We start from the raw sequence: 19,436 nt of genomic DNA, 5'->3' as shown, positions 1-19,436 counted from the left end.
TGACCCACTTTTACCACTATTAGACCTATACCTCAGACATTAAGAGGAAAAGGACCCACATAGTAAAAAATAACACACACACAAACACATACATATGTATGTCTGAATTTATATGTGTGTATGTACATATGTATAGAAGCTCTTCATGTAGGGGTATCCACCAATTGGAGAATGGCTAAACACATTTGTCATTATGCTATATAAAAGATAAAAGCCTTCAAAGAAACCTGGAAAAACTTGTATGAACTAATGTGAACAGAATCAAAGTAACGTATACAAGAACACTATAAAGGCAAACGACTCTGAAAGATACAATATAATGACCAACCATGAATCCAGGGGACTAAGATCTATACCATCACCTCCTGCTAGACTGGAAATGGATTCAAAATGCAAAATAACACATTTTTGGACATTAACATGGGAGTTTATTTTGTTTGGTTATGAATGCAAATTTGTTACATTGTTTTTAATTCCTTTTCATTTGAGGAATGGAGTAAGGGAAAAAAAATGGTTAAAACAAAACAAAAATGCAGCGTTCTTTCCACCATACATTGAATTTCCCAGAATCTCATGAGATCAACCAAAATAAAACGAAAAAGAACAAAGGACATTTATTCTACAGAATACTTGAATGGAACATCAATAGCATTCCAACTATTTTAAAGTTTCTCATATGGAAGATTATTTTTAACTTTCACTTTGAATAAAACAGGACCAAATAAACTGTAGAGACAAATTTCAGCTTAACCTTCAGGAAAAAGATCCTATAAACAAAGGTGTTTTTAGTGGAATGGGATGCCTCAAAAGATGGGTTCCTTACCACTGGAGGCTTTTGAATCTAAATCACTTGTCCCCTACTGTATTATTGTAGAGAATTCTCATGCTTGATGTAAATTGGACTAAACTATCTCTGAGGAGACCTCTTACAAATCTTAAAAGAAGTATAGATTGAAATTTTTTCTCCAGTCAGAAAAACCCTTCTTTACTCTTGAAAATGCCATTTTGGCATCAATATTCTAAAAGGCCATTAAGACTAATTTTAAAGGGATACTTCATTTTCACATAAGTCTTCTTTGGTAGTGAGGTACTTTATGAAACTTATACAAAATAGTCACTCCTCATTTTAGGTGATTACTTAAGCCTTTTCTAAGATAACTCAAAAATATATTTTGCAAACTCAGAATCCTAAAGGTAAAGCTAAAAGGGATTTTTAAAGAAACCGAGGCCCACATAAGTGACTTGACCATGGTCAGAGATAGCAGTAATAGAATCAGGATTCAAACTCAGTTCCTATGGCAACTTCAAGTTCAGTGAACTTTCTATTGCACCAATGCTTCTGGTTCAATTCCCCTCCAAAAAAAAAAAAAAATTTCCCCCAAATTCTCATTTGTGCCATTGCCTTCAATGTTGGAGCAACAGCATAAACTGCCTACCCCCCAAAGGAGATCTCCAATTGAGTTGCTTGTGGTACTAGTTGCCCTCGGTTACCACCTGGCACATCCTAAATGGGAGTTAAAACCTAGACCTGCCTATCCACTATGGCAAATTACCTGCTTTAATCTCTCTACAGCAAATTCTAAAATCTCTTTTTTCACATCTCTCCCTTCCAAACCAAAAATACTACCAAGTAAGGGTAGATTTCCATTTTTTAGGGCTTGAGATTAAAATGGGAAAGTCAAACAGGGCCTAAAATGTAGAAATTTTTTACACCATGCTTCCCAGTGCTGTAAAGCACCCTAAAGTAAAAAGATGTTTTCAAACTACTGTTAGAAATTTAGTTGAGCTCTTCCTATATACTTAAAAAAAGACCCCAAACTCATGGCTAAAGTCCTCAAAAGGCTGTGAGAAATGCTTCCTGTGCCCGAAAACTGAATTACAGAACATTTTATATTGAGGAACTAGCAATCTACAACTAGGCAGAGCAAAACTACCATTAGTAATACCCCTAAATGAAGCTTGCATAGGTATATAACATTTCATACCCCCAGAGTTACCACCTAAGACTTCTCCCAAAACATTTACTTGGCAATCAAAAAAGACCCATTTTTCTAGATTTCAAGGAACATACTACAAAGTCGGGATGCAGAAAACAGAGGTGGTGAGGAACAGGACAAATGAAAAATTCTAGAGATCAAGGAGTAGTTGAGGAATCAGGGCACAGATCAATTAGACAAAAAAGTGTGAATGAAAGGCATCTGAAAGGAAGGGATCAAAAAGGTACATATTTCAGGAATGAGAGAAATTTGGAAGTAATATTCATCACATAAAGTTGAAGCCTTTAAATTCAAGGATAAGTAGTTTGTATTTCATCCCAGAAGCAACGAACAATGAAACTGCATAGCGGTTTGCCATGCTGAGTTAAAAATAAAAGAAAAATCACTGGAGAGACATGCCACTATAAACCAAAAGATTTTAGGGGCCAGAGGAGAAAAGAACTTTGGATGTACTGTCTGAGGTTCTAAAAGAATTATTTCAAGTGGAAATGGTCAGCAGGTAGTTAGAAACTCAGGACTGAAGATCAAATTAACAGGGCTGAATATGCAAATTTGGAACCCCTGACAGTTGAATTCATGAGTGGAAATAATGAGAAAGAGGGCTTATGGAAAAATATGCCATGTTTAAGGACAAATGATGAATTAGTCAGAAGTAAGATAACGAAGGAAGATCACTGCTATAAGAAGTCAAAGAAAGAATGACAGAATAAGTGGTAAAGAAATTTAGACTGAAAAAAGATCAGCAGCTGGACAACTCCGTATCAGCATGTTGTAGTGGGGATTCCTGGATTAGACTAGAAAGGGTCTTCTATGAGATTCTCTGCAGTGTCTTTACTGATCAAACTATAAAGCATGCTTTAAATGAGTACCCCAAATGCTCATCTGAAGAAATTTAAAAGGCCTTAGTTGAAGGTACAGAGAAAAAAATACCACACTCAAATTATGGAAATGAAACTTTTCCAATCAATTTGTAGCAACAATACTTCTGAAGTCTCAAAATACTGTCTTTTGGATACAGACTTCTATATGCTTCTAATAACTTCAGGGGGACACCATATTAAATTTTACCAAAAAGAATATGAGTTAATGCTTTTTAACATATAACTTATACACTCAAGTGTCAGTTTTTACTCTTGGATTTTAGTTTTATAGATATTAAAACACTATGCAGACCTATTATTAATCCTGTATTGCAACACCAACATATAGCAAATGTTGGGAGTCAATAAAATGTTAACATTTCTCTCATGTGGTGACAACTTATGTGGCCCTAGGAAATCTTTACATTATTGCACGCAGGATTTTATTTGATATTTTCAAAACATTCATTTTTTTCTCATCTTAAGTACTTTGTCAGCTTAAACTTTTCATAACTCTTTAAATATTACCATCTAATGCAAATGTTAATTGTACCATAAGAAAACATTCTGGAAGAATGCTTAGAAGTTAACATACCAAGGCTGATATTTAAAACTTCAACTTCACATTAAAAGCCATTAGAATTAAAAAGGTGACTGAAAAACAACTTAAGAGTGTGTATTTAGAATCACACACAGGTTACCTTTACAGTTCAAATTTACTATATAGAAATCATGTTTTTATATTCAATTAAATTCTGGACTGAGATTACAATATTGTAAACAGAAAGGATAGTAACATTAATTCAGTATTTTTTAGCATATCAAATTGAAATACATAGGTTCAAAACTTCAATTTTTATGGCAAACAATCTTCAAATACAATACAAACATCTCCTGAAGTTACTACCATATCATTTACAAGGTAATACAGCTCTGAGCTGTTTTCATTTTCACATAAAACAAATCTTCTACAGAATTCACAGCAAAACTGATATGCTGTGAAACTCAGAAGCTATCGTAAGTGATCAAGAAGCTCAAAGCTGCAAATGTTTAGCATTCCTGGGCCACAAACAAGCATGACATGTAAAGGAGGTAGGGAAGCAATTCCTCCATCTCTGAGTTCCAAGGATATTGCATGGTAAGTTTAGAATTTTGAATTTTGCATAAAACCCTACATTTAACCTTGGCCACCCCCACAAATACAATTAAGATGACACACCAGCATGCTAGGATCCTAAATTTTAGTAGCCCCAATATTAAGTTCAAATAGGCATTCATTAAATCACAAAGTATCAAGCAATGAGTGCACCCTATTGGTTTCAAAGGTTGAATTTCGAAAGAATCATGATCAATTTCTTTCTGCTTTGAAGCACATGTGTAAAAACCAGCTTTATATTTTATATTCCTAACTCATAAGTACAGGTTAGGAGTTTCTGTCAGTTGGCACCAATGTGAACTTATATTTCCACTTGGGAGGCAGAAATTCCACACCTGAGCAAAAGCTAAGTTAGGAACAATGATCATTACTATTTCAATCCTGAAAGCTAAAATTATTAATAACAATTAGCAGTGAACATTGCAAATCCTGACTAAACACTGTCAGGCCAAGGATTAACAAACAAAAACCCCAACCAAATTAGTACAAGAATTAAAAGAATGCTAACTGAACTCAAAGTAACAAAGAACTAAGGGAACAGATTAAAATTTTTTTTCTAATTATTACTGCAGTTGAAAAACTTTAATAGTGTGCTTTCCTGCAATTAAAAATTTAAATATCCAGTGCAAAAGAGCATCAAGGTTTTTGAAGATGGATATAGCCCTTCTTTTTACTGATATGCATAACTATTTGCAATTCCCCCCCACCTACTGTTATTTAGCATAAATTACCATTTCAGCCAATAAATTTGTAATTGTATGTCTAAGGTACTACATGCATTGTATCTATATACAGATGTCTATTTATTACTGTTGGGCTTGAAGGTTTAACATTTTTGGTGTTAGAATTGTTAAAGAAACATACTATGTTTAATAAACATTGCAAACTACACATCAACCTTCCAGTAAAGAATCTGAAATTCACAATGATTTATCAAACTTATTTTACTTAAATTACTGAAAAATTAAATAATTGAAAAAATTAAAGTACTGCCAAACTAAACTTGAAATAATGGGCTAAAGAAAAATAACTTTCAAAACAGTCATATACACATCTATTTCAAAACTACCTTTGCTAACTAGCCCCTTTCCCAAAGTTTTAGCCTGAAAAAACAGTAAAATCTACACAAAATTTTATTGCAATCATACAAGGGTTACTTCAGGTCAAATACAACAAATACTATGATGCAATTTTACATTTATTAAACTACAGTTCAAAGCACAAATTTACACATTCTAAATACACTAAACATATCTAAATGAAGTCACACTGGTCTTCCACTTGACATTTGATATATCTGGGCGAAAGACAATAACTTTACAAGACTTTCTAACAGGAATCCTTAGTATAAAAACTGTGTACTTGTATGTAAACGGTTTATAATGGGGAACCCAAGTGATGGGCTTCCATCTCCACTAAGTCATCCATTTTGTTGCATATTTTATTTTAAACGCTTAGGGGTTGGACAACTGGTAAGTTTAATTCTGGACACATTATCTAATTCCCACCTCACCCCAAAGAATTGTAGTTGTAAGCTGGTTTTGCCTGGTCCCAATTAGCTATTATTACTAATTTCTTTCAAGTTTTGGAGAGTGAATAGTTAAGATTGTTCAATTTTTCTTCCACACTGGAATGTTGACCAGACAAGCTTAACTTGCAACTTCAGGTCTAAAAGGAAGCGTTAATGCCTGTTTTAAGCTTCAGTGGAAAAGCTGCTGTCGTCTTGGCTCAGCTGAATGCAAGAAGGCACAAAGAAGAAGTTCTTCATCATTGTGTCTGAAGTAATTCCAGCATCTTGCATCTCATACCTGTATTTTTGAAAAGAAAACAGCTGAAATTAACTTTTGCAAATATCATCACTCAAATGATTTAAAGCACAAATGATTTAATGATGATAATATGGAGAGGTTGTCTATCAGTGTTTAATAAATATTTGAACTGAAAAAAAAAAAAAACCCCAAAAAAACCCACTACCCCAACAACTATAAAATGACTATACATGGTGTTCTGGAAAGAAAGATACTAAATGACTTGCCTAAGGTCCCACCTGCCTAGCAGGTAACTTGAATTCAGGTTTTCCTGACTCTGATGCTGCCTCTTATACCACCAACCTCAGTGGTAGTGTAAAGAAAAAGCTGTTATTACTCTGAATCTACATAATAACTTTCATTCTTCATATTACAAGTAACTAGTCAGTCAAAAAATATTTATGAAGTGCCAGACACTGTTGCTAAGCACTAAGGAAAGATAAAAGAAAGGCCAAAGAGTACTTGCTCCCAAGGAGAGCGTGATCTCATGGGGGAGAAAAGGAAACAACTATATGAGTAAGCTATTTACAAGATAAAGAGAAGTAGGGAGGGGGAGGGAGAGGGAGAGAGTGCGCTTTAGGAAAATCACTTTGGTGGCTGAATGGAGGATGGACTGGAATGGGGGACACGGCAAGCAGACCAACCAGCTAGTCCAGGCATGAGGTGATGAAGGGCTTCTGGCAGTGTCAGAGAAGACAAAGGAGCATATGCAATAGATATTTTGAAGGTAAAACTGACAAGTCTTGGCAAGAGGTGAATGAGGAGCTATATAGCACCTAGGTTACAAAGCCTGGGACAATAAAGATACTCTTGACAGTATAGGGAAGTATGTGAAATGGGGGGAAGATGGGTAAAAGACAGTGAATTCAGTTTTGGACATGGTGAGTTTAAGATATCCACTGGACATCTGGTTCAAGATGTCAAAAAGGGTATGTAAGACTGGAAGTCAGCAAAGAGTCTGGACCTGGATAGGTGAGAATTAGTTAATTAAATCCATGGGAGCTGATGAGATCACCAAGAAAAGGAATACAGAAGAGGACCCAGGACAGAATTCTATGTGGCATTCCTGGTTAGTAGGGGTGATCTGGATCCAGCAAGGGCAACTGAGGAGCAGATACACAAGAAATCCAGGAGAGGAGTGTCATGAAAACCTAGAGAGGACAGTACCAGGGAGAAGAAGGTGACTGACCTTGCCAAAGATAAAGAAATTGTTAGTAACTCTGGAGATGGCAGTTTTAATCGGAGGATGAAGTTGGAAGCCAGACTGTAAAGAGTTAAGAATGAGAGGGAAGGAAATGGAGACATTTATCATAGAAGACCTTCTTAAAGAATTTAGTCAACAAAAGGGAGGAGAGATACAGCAACAAATACATAATTAAAACTGTTACCAAATGAAACTCCAAATGTCTCACTTAGCTTAAAAAAAAAAATCACATCTTACCAATCACTGAATGACATCATGTAATAAATAGTTGGCCTCTGAAAATCATTAAAAGCAGATGGCTCATGGAGAGTGTCTGCTCCCATATTATCAAAGATCAGCCAATCTCCCACATTCAGCTCAGGAAGAAGACAGTTTTCCACAATTTGATCAAGCTCATCACAGGATGGACCCCAAAGGCTGCTTGTAAACAGAGGCGCATCTTTCTTGTATTTCTATAGGAAAAAAGTTTTATCTTTTAAGTACCTCATCAGAAAATCCTAAAATTTCTGCTGATCTCCCACTAACCTTCTCTCCCTTCAATCCCCAAGACATAACTAGACAAAATTTTATAAGGGCAGAGATACCTCTTTCTTCTTGGTATCCTCCCTCTTTTCTTCATCCCTCAAGTGTAAAACACCACCCAGTGTTTTTTATGTGTATCTAATAGGTATTTGCTAAATGACTGAATGCTCTTACCTTGTGAACCTCTGGGATGGTATTCAAGTTCTCAGACAATTTACTTGCAAAAGAACCATAAACACCATCATTCATGTAATACATAAAGGCTGGTTCATTACTCCCGGTTTTTCCTACTGAAAGAAAAGGTTAAGGTAATTTGAATTTTAGTACAGTGACAAAGACTAAGCTATATTAAAAATATAGAGAACACAATTAGTGGAACCAGAGTTTTATCTCACTCTCTCAAAAAGATAGGTTAAAAGAAAAAAAAATGCTAACTCACAATAATGTCTATCAAGATTGTTGACCTCAATCTAACTGATCACAAACTGTTAAAAATAGACTGATAAACATTGAAACTACTTTTAGTGCAGCAGAACATTCTCAATCATGTGGCTCTCTTTGAACTGCAATTAGAAGCAAAGACAAAGAACCCTAGCTATGGAATACACAAGTACTTAATGGTAAGGAAATAAAAGAACTTAAAGCACCATTTTTTGTGGTTTTTAAGTCTGTAAAGGTGACAGACAAGTATACTTAATATATCAGACAAGCTGCCAAATGCTTTTTGGGGTTTTGAATGGTATAATATTAGGACAATAAGGTACTATTATTTTAGATACATAAGCCTCAGGAGACTCACAACTGTCACCTAACACCCAAGAAAAAAGGGAATACAGGTGCCAGGAAGACCCTGCTAGCATCTGTTAAGTCTCTTTAATATAATATTGGGTCAATGTGTACGGGGGTGGGGATGGGGGGAGCCAACTCCAGGCAATGAACTAGGATTATTTTTCCCTAAAGAAAGAAAAAAAATTTATATTTTACTTCAAATTTTTCAAAATTATTACCTCCAGAGGAAACATCATTTTCAACAACTTTCTTTGCAATGATATTAACTGCTAAAGTGAATGCAGAAGATACATAGTAGCTTCCAGGTTCTGAAATGACCTTAATGCCAGATCCTTCAGGAAAGTAGACATCCAACAATGGGCTGATGATATGATTAACCTATGAAAATATAAAGTCCTAGACAGTTAATTATGTTAAGTAAACAATTCACTTATCCTTTAGTTTAACCTAAAATTATTCCCCCAAATTAAACCCATTTGGTTCTCATCTTAAGCAAAATGGACTGCTTAGCCAATTGTAACTTTTTTTTTTAATCTATCCACATTTTCATGTCATACAAACTCATCTCAAGTCATACAATCCATATAACAGACAATTTTAAATAGGGGAAATAAAGAATCTGTTTAATGACAAAATTTACTACTCAGTTTATAGTGACAACAAATTAGAGTTGAAAGTGTTTTTATACCCATCTACCAGGAAGTGACTACAGATTATAACCTGGAAGAACTATTAACTACTGTCAGAAATCCACTGGCAGATAATCACAGTTGGTAAGGTAAGATTCAGGAATGAAACTGAGGGGCTACAGATTTATTAAAACCATGGAAGCTGATGAGATCACCAAGGAAAGAAAATGTAGAAGACAAAATGATCTGACTGTCTAACTGCAGTTAGAACTATTTATTTTGCTTTTGTTGTAGGTATACACTCAGTTTTGTAGGCTCATTTTTGTCTGTCAATCAATGAACATTTATGCACTTCCTGAGAAGAAAGAGTGCTAGGGTTTGGAGTCAGAAGGGCTACATTCAAAACCCATGTATGACGTAACCCATGATCAATAATATTAGAGACCTACCACATGCCAAAGGGCACTATGCTAGGTGATACAGATAACAAAACAAAAATAAAAGTTTAGTTCTTAATTTAAGGTATTTATATCAGAGGATATAACATATGAATGCTAAGTATGCACCTAAAACATAAAAAGTAATTTTGGGGGACAGTAGTAAAGAGAGAATCAGGAAAGTCTTCATGAAGGCACAGTGCTTGAGGGAAGTTTCAAAAAAAAAAAAAAGAAAGAAAGAAAAAAAACAAGCAAAAGAAAAACCTAGAGATTAAGAGGCAGAGGTGAAAAGGGAATGCATTCCAGGTACAGAGAACAGCTAGTACAAAGGCAGAGGAAAGGTTTTGAGTCTAAGGACCAGAAAGAAGGCCAGCCTATCTGGACCGCAGAGTACATGGAAACAATGTATAATAAAGCTGCAAAGAACAGCTAAGTGGCATAGTGGATAGTGCCAGGCCTCTTTAAGTCAGAAGACTCATCCTCCTGAGTTCAAATCTAGCTATATAAGAATGCACAAGTCATTTAACCCTGTACTCTGTTTGCCTCAGTTCCTCTTCTGTAAATGAGATAAAGAAGGAAATGGTAAAGTACCCTAGAATCTTTGCCAAGGAAAGCCCAAATGCAGACTGAAATGACTAAACTACAACAAAAACTAAAAAGAAAGAATAGAGACAGACTATAAATGGCAATCACTCTGGCAGCTATATGAAAGATGGACTGGAGAGATTAAATTTAGGAAGACTAATCAAAAGAGTATTGCAATAGCCAGAGAAGGGCAACAAGGGCCTCAAAGGGGATCATTGCTTTGTGAAAAGAGGGAGGAGGATAAACAGAAGATGGTGTGGATGTAGACAAGACTGGACAACTGATTGGATATGTAGCTTAAGAGAGACCAATGAATTGAGAATGATTGGGAAATGTGGCTAAATTTTATCCAATATGGAGTTTAGACATTTAACACAAGAAGTTGTTGAGGTTTTGTAATCAATTTGTTAAAGTGCCATTAAGTCTTTTACATGGTGGTCAACTGTTAAAAAAATTTACTTTGGCAAAAAAGTAAATCTGATTTATTAATACAGTATGGATAACAGTGACCTCATGCTATGTCGTCATTCATACAACAGATTCATTTAATGTGAATAAAAGGCAGCACTTTTCCATTTTTCCCTACATTGTTAAATATCAAAAGAATTTGTATCCATTTTGGAAATAGTAACTGGCTCAAGACAAGGTGAATTGCAGAGCAGAAAAGGATTACTAGGTTCTTTTACACACACACACACCCCCCCCCTCCAATACAAAAGAATAAAATTTGCCTAAGTTGGTTAACCAGATGTGATTCTTGGGAATTGCTCAATTTCTAAAATTCTTTCTATAAAGAGTTGCTACACTGAAGATGCTATGGAACTGTCCATATGAACTATAATCACTGACAGCCTGTATAAAAATCAGCTCTGTTCATGTTCTTCTTAAAATCTTTGACAATGGCAAATGATTGCTACATATTAAATGGAAATTATCAATCAATGTAACTTTACCTCTTGCAACTGAAATTCACTACCGGTGAAGCCTCCACCAATGTCCAATATGGTCATCTTAAAGCCAAATTCTCCCTAAAGGGCAATGAATACATTTACAAAGTTTTACAAAGTGCACATTTAAATCCAGCTTAGAAAAATTCCAATTTAGAATTCTGCCTAAACATAACAAGATTAGCAATATGGTACCATGGAAAGAACACTGTATTTGAAATCAAAAGATCTGGTTCATACCCTATCTGCTACTTACCTATGTGACTTTTAACCTCTATAGGGTTCAGTTCCTCCACCTGCAAGATGAGACTAGAAGACCCCTAAGATTCCATTTGGTTCTAAACTCTATGAACTATAATCTTTAATAACAGTTATGCTTTTGCTTATAGAATACCATCAGCTCCTCAATTATTTCCACTAATGGAGAAAGCTAAAACAACAAAAAATGTTATTTCCTAACTCTTAGTTGATATATACCAGAGCTTTTTAAACTGGGGGGGTAGTGATCCACGGTTTAATAAGCGCTGAAGGGGTCTCGATTGGAAAAAGTTTAAGAAGCTCTGTTATATAACCATAATCCTGGACAATGTCTTTTCATTGTATATATAAACAAGCACAATGGTGTACTTGATAAAAATCAGCCGAAACTCTATCACCCTATAGGCAAAAAGAATCTTTGATAGCAGATAACCCACTCTTCCCCTCTATTAATATAGAACTGATTCTTACAGCATCTAAAAAAAACCAACCCCCCCCCCCCCCGACAGAGTATTTATCTTATGGAAAATCTAAAGTATATGTCATTTTAAGAGCTAAATAAGAGCAACACAAAAAGGCTAACATTTTGAACTTCAGTCCACAATATTTTTAATAAAGCTAAAAGTATAGTAGAGCTATAAGAACTTACAGCCATGTCAAACACACATCGAGCATCAGATAAAGCATGAATATATACTTGAGGTTCTTTGCAAGAGCTTGAAACATGAAACCTGAAAAATTAAAAACAGGGAAAATGTGTTGGTCTTTTTTTAAAAATGAAACTGCCATTAAAAGGTTTCTTATACCCTCCAAATTCACTTTACTACTCAACAGTATAATTCTCCCTAAGACACAAGTCAATTCATGACTTTATACTTTAAATCTGACACAAGCAATACATTGTAATCAAAAGTATTGAAACCAATTGTTATAAACCAATAATCACGTGCTTATAAAACAAATGTTGTGAATCAACTACCCTACTGTAAACAAAATTTAATAGAAACAGCCACACAATTTGTTCCTTTGTAGTGCTATTACCCCAAGCAGGTTAAGCAACTGAGCATGCAAACGCATATTCAGCCAAACCCAAGTTACTCAACAAAGAACATATTAAGCAAAACGTAGTTATATGGGACAGTTAATTCCACTGTAGAAAAAAAGCTCATGTGTATCAATATGATAAGAATAAAGACTGGCATTAATGATGGCAGGTCTCAAATGTCAGTTCTGAGGTAGGTCACTGACTAATGATATAATGATGGTTCAAGGGACAGCATAAATGTTATGGTTTCAATATTTCATACAGGTGGTTTCGATATTTCATAGAGGCTGTATTAGAAAATGTTCAAGACAATGTTATGTGGAGTACTTCTCTAACGTACTAATTCAGTAAACCTTCAACATGTTCAAGTCTTAAAAAGGTAATAATTTTTAAAAAGACTATCTTTGGGTTGTCCTTTTAAAGTAAACAAGTTTTGAACAAGAATGAAGTTATGGGATAATGGATCTAAATTTGGAAGAGACCTTAGAAATCATCAGATAAAGAAACACATAAGAGAGCTTGTGACTAACCCAAGGTCACACAGGTAGTAATGCAGTAGAGCTGAATTACGAAACTACATCTGGATATGCCTGGATGACCCTGAATCTGAACTTAAATCCAGTTTCCATTCCCCTGAATCATCATATTGTCTTGCCTATAAAATACTGGTAAAAATGCAAAATCAAGTCTCTGCTCTAGTCTCTGTCAGTATAGTTGTGGGAGCCATTTAACACACCACTTAACTTCTCCAAGGATTAGCTTATCTTATAAGTTAGACCATGGACTAGTAGATACATCAGTTCCATGATTTTTCCTTACAGAACTCTAATAGGCCAAAGCCAATAAAAAGAAAAATCTGGAAGAGTAATGAAAAAATGGAAAAAAAAATTGTGCAAGAATTAGAAAAAAAAATCCTTCCACCTCAAGATCTGGATGGGATCATAACTCAATCTAACAACAACAACTTCTTTCAGTATTGGCCACAAGAATGAAGTTTAAGTGTAAATGTCACATTAAGTTACTTTCTTTGGAGTATTTATCAGGTAAGAAAAAATATGAAATTTCCATTCTTGTTTTTCTTAGACATTTACTGATAATGAAAAGACAGTTAAAGTAATTTACCAGTTTAATCAAGAAATATTCTAAGAATGTTTTCAAACAGGTTTAATAAAATTACCATTCTTTAAAAAAATAACTTGATACCTTATGACACCCTCTCACTCCCCAGATCAGCAAAGCACTTTTCTATTTATTCTTAGTGACAAAATACATTTTAAACCCCTTTCACTACACAGTGTTTCTCAAATGGGGTAATTTATGACCCATTGGTTTTTTTATTCATACATAATCTTTCTTCAAACTTGGGGGAACCAATTCATTGTTTGCAATGTTACTAGTGAAATAAGGGAGATAGAAGAAGTGCTCTCAAACCAGAAACCTCAACAATGAACCTATTCCAAAAGCCCCATAAAGTAATAAATTCTAGCTATTCACAAAATACTAGAAACTATAATTACTTCTTCTAACACAGACAAGTAAGAGCATACCCAATCTTTCTTAGTGTTGCTCCTACTGACATGATCCCTATAGATTAGCATAAAGATTTCAGTTTTCAAAGAAATATTGGAAATTTTCAGGGGCACAAAGATTTATCCTGAATTTAGAAAAACAAGTATGTGTAAAATCTCAAAGATATGCTAATGATATACTTATATTTTATACTAATTATACTTTGGAAACTCCTGAGAATCAGCAAACTTATACTGATTAGTAACAGCATAATTTTTACAAGACTTACTTAACACCAACAATTTGGACGTCAAGTTCCTTAGCACATTCCAAGAGGTGCCTACAATTCTTCAGTGTGGTGCCAAACTTCATGTTATTCTCTTCATCTCCACTAATATCTTCTGTTGCGATGTGTAGTAAGAGCCTAAGAGAAGGGGAAGATGATTGGGGCACAGTTGGTTTACATCATCATCAGCACATGTGAAGCCTGAAGATTGTCAGAAGTGTGTTGATTATGTTTCCAGTGCTCTCTCCCAATCCATCGTTGATGAGTCAAGGGAACCTAATGAAAAACAATCCTGTATAGAGAAAAAACTAGCAATTAGGGCCTAAAACATGGAGCTAACAAGGATGGGAATATGGAATTTCAGCAAGTTTAAGACTCTGTTGTAGCACCAAGAGTCAGTTGGGTTCTGTAATAAAAGACGACGTTACTTTCAAATGAAGTGCGTCAGTCCATAAATTCACCTGGCTAATTTAAAAAGACTTGGTAATGAATAGAAATAGCATTTTTTTCAATAAAAATATCAGGCCTTCAAAAAAACCTCCCTTCTAATAGGAATAAAATAATACCAAGATAGTTTGGGACCTTTTATTTTGGCATTTTGGCTTAAGTAGGCCTGACCTTTAAATTATTAACTTAAAATTATAAACATCTAATACAAGTGTAGTACATTTCCTTCTAAAACTTGATTACAACCACAATAAAAGTTAATAAGAATTTTAAAAATTTATTTTCCATTAATTTTTGTAATTTTTAAAACATGTGAAAAATACACTAGAAACCCTAGAAACAAATAACAAGCTAGAAAATTTAAAATATGGATGGGGAGAGGAGAAGCTTCCCCAGATGAGAAATTTCAGAAAGATTTCGGAGCACTAAGTGCTCAGAAAGCAAGTAGGATAGGCGGCTATCATTGCAAATGCATTAAAACAAAACAGAACAAACCACCCCATCTATCTTAAAATGCACTATTTAGTTTAGACCTGAGAATATAAAGAGATATACATAAATAATAGGGAGTCAAAGTAAACTAAAGTCAAGGAAAATGTGATCTGACTAAACAAAAATTGTTTTCAATATAAAATACTTCTTAACTAGGACACTTAAAAAAAATCCACTTACCATCTCCTCTCTTCCCCCAATCTAAGTCATGTAATTTTTTTTTGCATAAGGCTATTATTATGTAAAATAAGACACATGTAGACTATTTTTAAAAATTAAGCTAAGACCAATGTCTTTCAAAAATCAATCTTCAAACAAAATCTTAATGTAGATTATATAAATGCATAATTTTTCTTTCAGGGTAAAATACCAAAGCTAGAGTTTTTATTCCAGCAATATTTATTTTGTGCTCTATACCCTACCATGTCTCTAAAAACTGTCCACCCAGTCTTCAGACAAAAGTGTGTGTGTGTGTGTGTGTGTGTGTTCATCCTTCACTGCCAAAGAAGACCATGCCATCAGAGAAATAATGACATGACTTGCACTTGACTTTGTTCTGAGTGAGGGAGGGCTGTGCAGGTCACCAGCCTCACTTCTCCTCCAGAGCCATCTGAATCCAGTGACCAAATATTCATTAGGATGACTAGAGATGACCCAGGATGAGGCAATTGTGGTTAAGTGACTTGCCCAAGGTCATAGTAAGTGTTAAAGGTGAGATTTGAACTCAGGTCCTCCTGACTCCTGCACTGGTGCTCTATCCACTGCACCACCTAGCTACCCCTCAGACAAAAGTAAATTGCTTCAAAAGAACTCTGTTACCAGTTTAGCTTACTATTTCATTTGGGTAGCACATTTATAAAAAGGCTTGAGAGATAAAAAAATAGCAAATAAAACACTACTATCAAACTAGTAGAGAAGTTAAAATTCCTTCCCTGAGGCTATAAAGGTAAAATCAGTCTTTTACTCATTTTTATCTGAAAATTTCACATTTCCATATAGTCTGAAACAGGGAAACTTAAATGATTCAATACTTTGGACTCCAAAAACAGTACACAACTGGTTCTATAATTTAAAAGTATAATGGGCCTACTAATCTTGTTTATAAGGCCAAATAAGTGGGATGGGGGACCAAAAAAAAAAATAAAATCACTTTACAAAATTTACTTGAAATGAACCAATTCTTAAGTGAAGAGCACAGTATTATCATAGAAGCTGAAAATGAATCGAATATGGGAAAATATAACGAGAATGCTGATGAGTACTGTTCATTATTGGAATTTTAAATGAAGTTTAACTCAGGCTGAGTGTCCTATTTTATTTTCCTTCTTCCAAGCTAGTAGGCCACTCAGCTAAAAATAAAGAACCCTACAGTAATTAGAAAAACCCAAGAATGTATAATTTTGCACTTACTTAGCATTTGGATGATTACGTGCAATTTTCTTCAATTCAATTTCATTGTCACATGACATGATGTTAACCCCAGTTTTCGCTGCATACTTTATCTGAGAAGATTGCTTACATGGACTTATATCAATGATGTTTTCAGGAGAAACACCCAACTCTTGCACCAATGCCATTTCATTCTAAGAAAACAAACCAAAAAATGCAAAAACACATGAATTTCTTCCGTTCCATGAATTTTAAACGTATTTGTCCAAGCATGTGTGCATATGTACATACACACATACCCTTTTCTGGTTAATTTTAAAGGACTATGGCAAATTTTTCAATTACACAGAGGCAGAATAGATGAAATTTTAGATTTTTGAGGGTAAATCATTTTCAAGTAATTTAATAAATGTGTTCAATGTCATAATCCTAGACTTAGTTTTTTCATTACTCTGTACATAGTAAAGCCTAATACATTACAAGATGTTTTGTCAAAGCACTAAAAAAAATACACAGTAGTTTTTATTTTCTGTTCTCAGCCTGAGAAATTAATTTGAACTGACCAGCACAGAAATGAGGAAAAAAATTTCTGACCAAAATCAAGGTAATAGAAAAGGATAGGAAGCAATCTACAACTCAGTTTTGCAGAGAATCTGAAAACTCACCCAATATATGCATCAGATTTTTATAGTGAAATCTTACTATTCCTTTTGAAAGCAATTACAAATTCCAGAATGAGACCAACTCATTTAAATTTAATTTCCAAAAGCTAGATTTAAAAAAATAAAAGCATGTTCCAATTCTTATCTAAGATTGATTAAAAAACTTTGTTAATTTCCAAATACATGTTGAAATTATCTCCAGACACATACATACACGTACTCCCCCTTTTAGGATAAAGCACAGGATTGCTTTAGTCTTAATGAAAAAGTTAAAAAAACCCACACAACTAAAAATCCACTTACTTTGCTGGAACAAGCAAATCCAGTTCCAAGAGCTGCTAAAATCTCTAGGACAGCGGGAGCTGAATTGCACTTTACTGTGTAGAATGGCTTTATTTGAGCCACAACATTCTGCCACTGACTGTGTTTCTTCACAATTTTCCCAAGATCTCCAACAAAAAATGCATTTTTTCCTGTCTATGAAAGAATTAAAGATCAAGAAATTGGAAAAAGTTATTCACTTCCAAAAAATTGTGTTCAAACCCCTGAACTTCTTTACTTCTAGTATCAACTGTCACTTTAAAAGTATGTCCATCTTCACAACAGTTTGACTTAAAAAAACCTTGTCATTTATCTCTGCACTTTCCAAGAAATTTTTTCCCAAAGTAAATTTTAAAATAAAGATGTGTCAAAGATCTTTAAATTGTAGAAGGAAACAGACAGCTCCAGACCTTTGTATGGCACATATTTACACAGGTCTTCACAGCTCCTCTTAGAAGAGCCTCTAGCAATAAAATCGGAAATAGCAATTATCACATTTATTAGAGGGAAATGTCTGGCATCATCTGACTATAATTTAATTTTAGACTTTGGGAGAAGAAATTTCAGAATTGGAAAAAAGCAGATATGATTTACTCATGATTTAAGAGTCTACAGATGAAACTGAAGGAAAAAAATGAGATGTTCTGAAGAAATTCCAATACCAAACAAAAACTGATTACAACAAAGAAAAAGGAAAGCACTTTGAAAAGAGCAAAGTGTAAAGTAAACCAACTAACTTGGATTTTTTTTTTAAAAGACAGGAACAAGAGAGAAGCTTGAAAGGACAGTTAATTGAAGATGAATACAAAAGAGTATCATGAATGACTGAAAGATTCAGGATGAAATGAAGTTTGTTGCTAGTATTCATAACAAGGTATGATTCTTCCTAAGATATGTGCAGAGACAAAAAAAACAATACAAGGGTATAGGATCAACACTTGGGCTGGGTGAAAGAAGAAGTACTGGTGACAGACTATTAAAAAGGAAGAGCTAAAATTTCCCATTTATCTTTTTTCCTATCAAAAAGAAATGATCCTCAAAGAAATACTGAACAAAAAAAAGCATTTGTAGAGACAAAATGTCCTCAAACTACCTATAGTGTTTTCAAATTCATTAATTTGGTCAAACTCTCAGGATATTATAGCAATCTGTAGATTTGGGTTCCTATTTATAAACTGAAAAATCACTGAAAACAGGGGATAAGCACTGTCAAGAGACAGAGAAGACAAGTCTGACTAAAATTTCTGCAAATTTATTTCTGTAGCCTATTATTAAAAGGATGGTTTGTGAGCAAAGAGTGATCATATAAAGCCAGCACAGGTTTATGAATATATCACAAAAGTCACTAAAATATTTATAGCAGCATTTTCTATAGTAGCAAAGATCTGGAAACAAATCAGATGTCTATTGATTGGGCAAAGACTAATAATGACAATGTAATATTACTATGCTATAATAAGCGAATACAGAAGCACTAGAATACTATAGAACTATAATAACCCACAAAAAAGGTTGTTTCCCCTATCTCTCTGGAGGTATAAGGGAGATAATGATTAGGGAACATAACAGATGATAAATGATCTAGGGAAGGGTTATCATCATGAATTCCATCAGGGCAAGAAAGACTCAACATGCAGGTGATTCAATCCTAAATAACATATCAGCAGACCCTAAGATATTTACTTACTAGGGTATGTTCATAGACATAGTTATCAATAACATTTCCAAGATGTGTTCCTTCATCCAACAAGCCAACAGAGTAGTTTGCATCTTCAATAAATCCTTTCATCTCAGCCGTATTCCACAAAGCCGAAAGTCATAAACCAGGAAAAACAAGGAGATGGGCCACCAAGCCTTACGTCTGGGTCCTTAGAATATGCAACAAACTGTTAAAATATAAGATCACATGCACTATGTTAACAATTAAAATAATTTTTCAAAGATTACATTAATTCACAGTTACAGTATACTTGTTAAAATTTGACAGCATCCTATGCAGAAAGACTATGTTAAGTGCTTCATTTGGCAGCACCCACTATGGTTTTATATATACTACATATTGGCATTTGTAACCACAAATTCATTTCAAAGGA

General features: G+C 34.3%; 1 protein-coding gene across 6 annotated transcripts in view; it reads right to left on the bottom strand.

Moving 5' to 3' along the window:
• Positions 1-405: 405 nt before the first annotated feature.
• Positions 406-19,436, bottom strand: part of AZIN1 (antizyme inhibitor 1) — a 38,979-nt gene continuing 19,948 nt past the window's right edge. For 5 of the 6 annotated variants that reach the window (XM_072603337.1, XM_072603336.1, XM_072603335.1 and 2 more), the window contains 10 exons: positions 19,031-19,229; positions 17,326-17,499; positions 16,382-16,554; positions 14,036-14,170; positions 11,842-11,923; positions 10,941-11,015; positions 8,555-8,714; positions 7,722-7,837; positions 7,263-7,477; positions 406-5,821 (listed from right to left, as the gene is read on the bottom strand). In XM_072603337.1, the coding sequence (XP_072459438.1) occupies positions 5,707-5,821; positions 7,263-7,477; positions 7,722-7,837; positions 8,555-8,714; positions 10,941-11,015; positions 11,842-11,923; positions 14,036-14,170; positions 16,382-16,554; positions 17,326-17,499; positions 19,031-19,132 (1,347 nt within the window). In that variant the 5' untranslated portion in view covers positions 19,133-19,229 and the 3' untranslated portion in view covers positions 406-5,706. The remainder of the gene's footprint in view (positions 5,822-7,262; positions 7,478-7,721; positions 7,838-8,554; positions 8,715-10,940; positions 11,016-11,841; positions 11,924-14,035; positions 14,171-16,381; positions 16,555-17,325; positions 17,500-19,030; positions 19,230-19,436) is intronic. The other variant, XM_072603340.1, reaches the window with a different exon arrangement.

The sequence above is a fragment of the Notamacropus eugenii genome, chromosome 4 (genome assembly GCF_028372415.1).
Source record: "Notamacropus eugenii isolate mMacEug1 chromosome 4, mMacEug1.pri_v2, whole genome shotgun sequence".
In the NCBI taxonomy this organism is placed as follows: domain Eukaryota; kingdom Metazoa; phylum Chordata; class Mammalia; order Diprotodontia; family Macropodidae; genus Notamacropus; species Notamacropus eugenii.
Note: the sequence above shows the minus strand (reverse complement) of the source record. Positions and strands in the feature narration are given on the sequence as shown.